We start from the raw sequence: 9,088 nt of genomic DNA, 5'->3' as shown, positions 1-9,088 counted from the left end.
TCCTGCTGGCAGTCTGTATATGGAGCTGACATCACATGGATCTTGCTCTTTGAAATCTATGTCCCGGCTGGGCACAGTGGCTCATGCCTGCAATCCCAGCACTTTGGGAGGTCAAGGCAGGAGGATTGCTTGAGGCCAGGAGTTTGAGACCAGTCTGGGCAACATAGCAAGATCCCATCACTACAATAAATAAATAAATTAGCCAGTCATTGTGGCACACGCTTATAGTCCCAGCTACTTGGGAGGCTGAGGTGGGAGGATCACTTGAGCCCAGGAGGTCAAGGTTGCAGTGAGCTATGATTGTGTCATTGCACTCTGGCCTGGGCAACAGAGCAAGACTCTGTCTGAAGAAGAAGAGGAAAAAGAAGAAGAAGAAGGCGAAGGAGAAGGAGAAGGAGAAGAAGAGGAAGAAGGAGGAGGAGGAGAAGAAGAAGAGGAAAAAGAAGAAGAAGAAGAAGGAGAAGGAGAAGAAGAAGAGGAAGAAGAAGAGAAGAAGAAGAAGAGGAAGGAGAAGGAAAAGAAGAAAGGAAGTCTATGTCTAATAAAGCTACAGTAAACAAGACAAGGGTATTGGCATAAGGATTGACAAATAGATCCATGAAACAGAATAGAGAACACAGAAAAAGATCCCCCCCCCACCACAACATACACACACATGGTCATTTGATTTTAGATGATCCAATGACAAAAGGCAAGTATTTCCAACAAAAGCCTCTGGAACAACTGGCTACCTATGTGGGGAAATAAAGAACCCTAACCCCTACCTCACACCATACACAAAAATCAATTCAAGATGCATCATAGACTGAACATGAAAGCTTGAATTACAAAAACTTTAGAGGAGAATAAAAACAATATTTTTGTGGCTTCAGGGTAGGCAAAGGTTTCTTTGGACACAGGGAGCAAGAACCCTAAAAGAAAACGAATTGGTCGATTTCACTACAGTAAAATTAAAAGCTGATCAGCAAAACACCCCAGTGAAGAAAATCTAAACCCAGTGCAGAGTGTGGGAGTAGTGGGAGTGGAGTGGTGTGTGAGGACAGGTCCCCAAGACTGTGTGTCTGGTTTTTATTTTTGTTTTTTTTGTTTTTGTTTTTTGGTGGTGTTGTTTTTGAGATAGGGTCTCACTCTGTTGCTCAGGCTGGAGTGCAGTGGCACAATCTCAGCTCACTGCAGCTTCGAACTCCTGGGCTCAAGTGACCCTCCCATCTCAGCCTCCCAAGTAGCTGGTACTACAGGCATGCACCACCACGCCTGGTTAATTTTTTTGTTTGTTTTTTTTGTGTGCTAGAGACAGGATCTAGATATGTTGCCCAGGCTGGTCTCAAACTTCTGGGCTCAAGTGATCCTCTTGCCTCAGCCTCCCAAAGTGCTGGGATTACAGGAGTGAGACACCATGCCTGGCCACGCCAATTATTTGTTGACCCATGAGCTACCCACACAAGACTTAGGGAAATGCCAGCCCACCGGAGTCAAGTGACATGAATTTGAGTCTTGTCTTTGGCCCCAACACACTGGGCGAGCATGCGCTGGGCCCACCTCTCTCTGGGCTACATTTCTCTGCCTGTCTGTGAAAAGGTACAGTGCAATAATGTCTGACCCCCACCAATGTGTTCCACCCATGGGTTTCTCTCTCTTCTTCCAACCTCTAGTCACCAGAAGCCCCAGGCAGAATGTGGGCTGCTGGACAAGGCAGTGTAGCGTATGCCAACCCAAGACATATCACCCTGTACAGACAGATCTTCCTTCCCAGCAATGTTTTCTGTCTCTGAGAGTTTAACTATCCTGGTATAAAACCTGAGACCTTGGAGCAGGATGGGAGAAAAGACAAAAGAATCAGTCTGATCTCGGACAGCAAATCTGTTTAATTTGCAGCCAGACATCTGGCCTGGCAGGGGCCAAGCTGGGACACAGCCAGTGAGGCAGGAGGGTTGGGGAGCCGGGCGTGGGGAAGGGTGGATGCTGAGGCCTGGTGCAGCTTCTCCTTAGCTGTGGCACTTGGGCAGGGGTGGTCCCCTCTCTGTATGCCAGCTTCCTCCTGGGAGAAATGGGGAACATCACACCCCCCAAGCTCAAATGGTGATAGGAGGGCTCATGGGCAACGGTGTGCAGAAAGCATATGTGGTCTCTGCCTTGAGTCACTGTCATTTGACAGCTGAGGAAGCTGAGATGCTGAGGGGGTGATATGGTCTGGCTGGCTCTGTGTCCCCACACAAATCTCATCTTGAATTGTAATCTGAATTGTAATCCCCACATGTTGGGCAAGGGACCTCGTAGGATGTGATCAGATCATGGGGGCATTTCCCCCATGCTGTTCTTGTGAGAGTGAGTGAGTTCTCATGAGATCTGATGGTTTTATAAGGAGCTTCCTCCTCTTCACTTCTCTCTCCTGCCACCATGTGAAGAAGGACATGTTTGCTTCCCCTTCTGCCATGATTATAAGTTTCCTGAGGCCTCCCCAGACATGCAGAACTGTGAGTCAATTAAACCTCTTTCCTTTATAAATTACCCAGTCTCGGGTATTTCTTCATAGCAGCGTGAGAATGAACTAATACAGAGGAGAAGTAAGTGAGGGGCACCTCGGCTCACTGCAACCTCCACCTCCTGGGCAGAAGTGATTATCCTGCCTTAGCCTCCCAGGTAGCTGGGATTACAGGCGTCCGCCACGACGCCCAGCTAATTTTTGTATTTTTAGTAGAGAAAAGGGTTTCACCATGTTGCCCAGGCTGGTCTTGGACTCCTGATGTCAAGTCTTCCGGCCACCTCGGCCTCCCAAAGTGCTGGGATTACAGACTTGAACCAGTGCCCCTCCAAAAGAGTCTTCTTTTTGATCCTTCCTGGATAAATCCCAGGGCTGGCTCTCATTGGCCCAGCTTGGATCACAGGTCCCATCCTGAACCAATCACTGTGGCTTTGAGGGTGCAATCCTTTCATTGGCTAGGCCTGGGTCATGTGACTACCTAGAACCAGGAAGAAGGTCTCTTCTCCCAACTCCTTGCAGCCACGTGTACTCAGAATGGAAGACAGGTAGTTTCCCACAGCTGCACCATGCTGCTGGCCCCAAATACATGTCTGCCATAGGTAGCTAGCAGTTATCCTTATTCACAGAGGAGCAAGTCAAGACTCTGAGGAGGCAGTGGCATTCTCAGGGGCTTCACAGTAAGTAGCAGGGCTGGGAATTTGAACCCAGGACTTTTTTTTTTTTTTTTTTGAGATAGTCTGTCTGTGTCACCCAAGCTAAGCTGGAATGCAATGGTGTAATCATAGCTCACTGCAGCCTTGACCTCCTGGGCTCAGGTGATCCTCCCGCCTCAGCCTCCCAAGTGGCTGGGACTACAGTCAGGCACTACCAGGCCTGGCTAATTTTTAAAAATGTATTTGTAGAGATGGGATCTTGCTATGTTGCCCAGGCTGGTCTTGAACTCCTGGGCTCAAGAAATCTTCCTGCCGTGGCTTCCCAAAGTTCTAGGATTACAGGAGTGAGCCACCATGCCCGGCCTAAACCCAGGACTCTTGACTCTCGTATTTGGGATCCTTTGTGTAGATGTGTGCAAGTGGCTGAAGGAATGGTAATGTTGAGCTAGGCTGAGCGAGGCATGTGGAGGGCACTCTGGGCAGAGAAAACTGCCTGTGCAAAGGTGTAGAAGTGAGACCCAGCACTGTGGCAATCAGAGGTGGAGGAAGCATATTAAATTTTGTATTTGCCGGCCGGGCGCAGTGGCTCACACCTGTAATCCTCGCACTTTTGGAGGCCATGGCGGGAGGATCACTTGAGGTCAGGAGTTCGAGACCAGCCTGGCCAATATGGTGAAACCTCGTCTCTACTAAAAACACAAAAATTAACCAGGTGTGGTGGTACATGCCTGTAATCCCAGCTACTTGGGAGGCTGAGGCAACTGTAATCCCAGCTACTTGGAAGGCTGAACTTGGGAGGTGGAGGTTGCAGTGAGCCAAGATCATGCCACTGCACTCCACCCTGGGGGACAAGGCTCAGTCTCAAAAAAAAAAATTGTATTTGCATGAAGTACCTCTTTAAAACCAGCAACAACATGAGGTACACGCTGTTAGGATGTCCATTTTCCATATTCATAAAGTGGAGCTCAGAGAGAGAAATGGCCATGCCCATCATCTCAAAGAAAGCCGGAAACAGCAAAGCCAGCTTCAAATCCAGGTCTGGCAATTCCCCAAAGCTGGGCCTCCTTCCCTCTCACCCCTGTGTTATGGGTTGAATTGTATCCTCTCAAAAAATATGTTGAAGTTCTGACCTCTGATATCTGGGAATGCGACCGTATTTGGAAATAGGATCTTTGCAGATGTAATCAAGTTAAGATGAGGTCATTAAGATGGACCCTAATCCAGTATGACTGGTGTCTTCATAAAAAGAGGAGGTAACAAGTTTGTGGCTGCATCATTCCCATCTCTACCTTCGTTGTCACGTGGCTGTCTTCCCTGTGTCTTTGTCTCTGTGTCTCTTCTTTTCTTTTCTTTTCTTTCCTTTTTTTTTACTGAGACAGAGTCTCCCTCGATCACCCAGGCTGGAGTGCAGTGGCATGATCTTGGCTCACTGTAATTTCTGCCTCCCAGATTCAAGCGGTTCTCTGCCTCAGCCTCCCAAGTAGCTGGGATTACAGGCACACACTACCTCGCCTAGCTAATATTTGTATTTTTAGTAGAGATGGGGTGTCGCCATGTTGACCAGGCTGGTCTCGAACTCCTGACCTCAGGTGATCCACCTGCCTCGGCCTCCCAAAGTGCTGGGATTACAGGCGTGAGCCACCACGCCCGGCCCAAAATCCGTTTCTTACTAAGCTCTACAAGGGCCTGCACGACCTGCCCTATCCCCTTCCCACCCTCCCCTCCTCCCTCTCCCCCCAACTCTGCTGCTGCCATATGGGCCTTTGGCTGTTCCTCTAACATGTCAGGTGCAGTCCTGCCGCAGGGCCTTTGCATGGGCTGTACACTCTGCCTGGAATGTCCTTCCTGCACTAATGCCTCCTTCCTCCCCTTTCAGTCTCAGTTTGTGTTTTTTTGTTTTGTTTCTGTTTTTGTTTTTGAGACAGGGTCTCACTCTGTCACCTAGGTTGGAGTGCAGTGGTGCAATCATAGCTCACTGCAGCTTTGAGCCCCTGGGCTCAAGTGATGCTCCCATCTCAGCCTCCTGAGTAGCTGGGACTATAGGTGTGCACCACCATACCCCGCTAATTTTTGTATTTTTTGGAGAGATGGAGTTCCACTCTGTTGCCCAGGCTGGGCTCGAACTCCTAGACTCAAGCGATTTGCTCACCTCAGACTCCCCAAGTGCTGGGAGTGCAGGCGTGAGCCACTGTGCCCGGCCCTGAGTCTCGGTTCTGTTTCCTCCCTGACCTCCGTGACCACCTGCCAAGCTCTCTCCATCTCATGACCCCTTTGGGTTTTAGCCCCAGGATTTATCTCCTGCTGACATCTCCCTGCTCACTTATTTAATTATATACTTTGTATCTATCCCCCAACCTGGAATAGCAGTCCCTGGAGAGCAGGGACTTTTCTCTGTTTTGTTCACTGCTGTGTCTGTGTGCCTGGAACAGCGTCTGGCACAGAGTGGGCGCTCCCTGGAGGTTGCTTGGGCTTGAGTTGGAATCTTGCACGTGACTCTCACATTCACACTGTTCCAGGGTACGTTGCAGAGGCGACCTTGACCCTTTTGCTCCTATGACCTCACCTAGTAGCTATTTCTCGTTGGAGCATGGCCAAGCAGCCCCCTCACTGCCCAGAAAACTCCCTTGCCTCTTTGCATTTTTTTTTTTGAGACAGGGTCTCACTCTGTTGCCCGAGCTGAAGTGCAGTGGTGTGATCATAGCTCACCTCCCAGGCTCCAGCAATCCTCCCACCTCAGCCTCCCAAGTAGCTGGAACTACAGGCATGCATCACCACACTTGGCTAATGAATTTTTTTTTTCTTTTTTGAGACGCAGCCTCACCGTCGCTAGGCTGGAGTGCAGTGGCGTGATCTCGACTCACTGCAACCTCCGCCTCCCGAGTTCAAGCAATTCTCCTGCCTCAGCCTCCTGAGTAGCGAGCAGCTGGGACTACAGGCACGCACCACCACGCCCAGCTCATTTTTGTAGTTTTTAGTACAGACAGGGTTTCACCATGTTGGCCAGGAAGGTCTTGATCTCCTGACCTCATGATCCGCCTGCCTTGGCCTCTTAAAGTGCTGGGATTACAGGTGTGAGACACTACACCTGGCCTGAAAAAATTTTTTTTATAGAGGTGGGGTCTTGTTATGTTGCCCAGGCTGGTCTCAAACCTCTAACCTTGAACGAACCTCCCACCTCGGCCTCCCATCCCATCACACCTGGGATCCCATGAGACATCAGAGGAAATGGAGTAAAAGGGGTTGGAGAACTCTGTGACACCTTTGCAACTTTTCTGGAAATCTAAACTGGTTCCAAAATAAAACATTTATTTTAAAAGAAAAAATGTGAATGAAGAATGAGGCCATCCAGGATGAGCGGCCCGTGTGCCCGGGACTGGAACCAAAGCACGGACGCCCCGTCTCAAAGCCACTCCGGCACCATGGTCACAGCCGCCCCGAAAAGGCCCCCCAGCCCTCACCACCCCTCTCTTGCCCGCCCACAGAAACGGGCATCGGCTTTAGGCTTGATGGGGATGGGTGTCCCCCAACCCCAGTCAGAGGCGGGTGGCCCAACAGCAGCGAGGCTGAGAATCCGCTTTCAAACCCACTTTATTCTTTTCAGACTAGAAACATTCCTCATTGCGCCCCCCCCTCCCTGCCCTAGATCTTTACTGACCAGGGGCCTCAGGAGGGACTGGGGAGACAGTGGTATCCTCTGCCTCCAGGGACGTGGTGCTGCAGTGGCAGTGGGGACTGGCACGGCCCAGCAGCTCCAGCCTCCGGGAGCGTAGCCGGGCTTGAATGGCCCAGATGGGGGGCTGGTGGCCAGGTAGGGAGGGGTCCTCGTCCCTGAAGCTGTCGGTGGTGGAGTCAAAGCTGTCTTCTGTGCCGGCCACCGACTGTTTGCACACGGGGCAGGAGCGCCGGGGGGCTTGGGAGAACCAGGGGTCAATGCATTTGCAGTGGTAAGTGTGGGAGCAGGGCAGGATCTTGAGTTGGTCGCCCTCCTCGTACTCATCCAGGCAGATGGCACACAGGTCGTTGCGCCGCGTGAAGGTGCGGACCTGGGCCTTCTGGCAGGTAGACGTCTTCACCGGCCGTCTGCGGCTGCAGCAGGCCTGGGCCCAGAGCCACAGGCAGTTCAGGACGAAGAAGGTTGATATGACCAGGGCCAGGGTACAGCCCAGTGCCCAGGACACGGTCAGCACGGGGTGACAGTCCAGGTCGTGGCACGGCGGGTCGTCGGGCAGCAGCAGCACGTGGGCCGACTTGTCGCAGCCCAGGATGACCCGCAGGTCCTGCGAGGCGGCCTCGCCCACGAACACCGAGGGGATGGCGATCTGGCCCCTCAGGTCCTCGTAGACGTGGGTCATGCTCACGAGGTCGTCGGAGTGGACGTTGTGCACGATGGCCGCCTCGAAGCCGGCGCGCTGGGCGTTCAGCACCTTGAGGTCAAAGGTGCAGTCGTAGCGGCGGATCAGCGCGATGGCGCCCAGAGAGCGGTTGCCCAGTCGCGGGGCCTCGATGGGATGGCACGCGTTGGCTGGCTTGACCTCCATCAGGTAGCCGCGTATGCCCTCGGGGGCCAGGGGGACGCCGAACAGCGCCGGCAGATCCGCGAAGTCCACCGAGCTCGAGTTGTCTTCTAGCATGGCCCGTACCACCGCCTGCGCGGGCACCTGGAGCAGCGACAAGACCAGCAAGGATTTGACCGCCAGCAGGGCTCGGCCCGGCCGTGGCCACCCCATGGTCACCCGCTTTGCTGGCTGTGTGCTGCTAGGTCCCACTGGAGATGGCAGGCCTGAGGCCTTTGGGCATCTCCGGGGCCTCCCAGGGGGCCTGTGGCCAGGATGCGAAGGCAGTTGAGTTGGAATGACCGCGTGGTTCAGAGGCAGTGACGCAGCCACCGTGACCCTGGTGGCCCTAGGCATTAAGTGCTCCGGACGGCAGAGCAGCGTGCATCATGTCTTTGAAGGCCGGTCTCAGGAGGTGCTGGCGCAGGTGGCCTTTCTGGCAGATGACATGGAGACCGGGAGTCGCCAGGGTTCTAGATGCCCCCAGCTTCTGTGACATCGCCCTGGTACATTCTGTCCCAGGAGCTGCCAGCTGCTTGGGCCCGTGGCCAATGGATCATTCCTAGGTCTGTGATTTGCCGGTGCCCGGGCAACATTTGAGATAACTTCTTGAAGGCTCAGGGAATCTTTGGACCCAAGGAGGCCCAGGGATGCCTCAAAAGGGCTGCTGGCCCCCAGCGGTGCAGATTCAGCCCTCACTGTGCTAAGACTCTACCGGCATCAGCTTCTGGAGGTTCCTAGCAACACACTGTAGAAGGTTCAATGTTACCCTTGTCTGAGACTCCAAGAGGGACCCAGACTTGTTCAAGTCACGCCCCTCTACAATGAGGTCAGTGCTTAAAACCCAAATGCCTGGCCCTCTCTCACCATCCCTCACTCTGCTGCAGCCACACAGGTCTCCTTGCTGTTCCTCCAACACACCAGGCAGGATCCTGCCCCAGGGCCTTTGCATGGCCTGGGCCTCCTGCCAGGAAGACCCTTTCTCTCCGTAGCTGGCTCTTTTATCCGGACTCAGGTCTGAGTCCATATATCCTCAGAGCCCAACTGGACTTGATTTGGAGGGAGGGTGAAGTGCTGGGGTCAGGGTGGGGCTGGTGGGGGTCAGTAGTCCCAAGTCCTCACCGCCAGGTTGGCCTCCAGGCTTGCACCAGCTTCATTCTCTCTCCCTGTAGCATTGCCTCTCCAGCTGGGTCTCCAACTGTGGCCCCTGCCTGAGCTTCAGCCCTGGGCATCAGCCTCACCTCCTCCCCAGTCCCCATCCCCCAAATTTCATACCCTCAATCTGTCTGCAGCCCACTCAAGTCGGATTTCTGTCTCTGCCATTCAAAATCTGTATGACATCAGCTAAATTCCTTAGCCTCTCTGGGCCTCAGCTTCCAGACCTGTAACACAGTCTTTCC

The 9,088-nt window shown here is 53.0% G+C and overlaps 1 protein-coding gene across 1 annotated transcript; it reads right to left on the bottom strand.

Annotated features, from left to right (window-relative positions):
• Positions 1 to 6,705: 6,705 nt before the first annotated feature.
• On the bottom strand, positions 6,706 to 8,182 carry ZNRF4 (zinc and ring finger 4). Its single transcript, XM_054464648.1, has one exon. The coding sequence runs from the start codon at positions 8,043 to 8,045 to the stop codon at positions 6,783 to 6,785; it is 1,263 nt and encodes a 420-aa protein (XP_054320623.1). The 5' UTR covers positions 8,046 to 8,182; the 3' UTR covers positions 6,706 to 6,782.
• Positions 8,183 to 9,088: the final 906 nt, after the last annotated feature.

The sequence above is a fragment of the Pongo pygmaeus genome, chromosome 20 (genome assembly GCF_028885625.2).
Source record: "Pongo pygmaeus isolate AG05252 chromosome 20, NHGRI_mPonPyg2-v2.0_pri, whole genome shotgun sequence".
Classification (NCBI taxonomy): domain Eukaryota; kingdom Metazoa; phylum Chordata; class Mammalia; order Primates; family Hominidae; genus Pongo; species Pongo pygmaeus.
The sequence above is the reverse complement of the archived record's forward strand: the minus strand, read 5'-3'. Positions and strand labels throughout refer to the sequence as shown.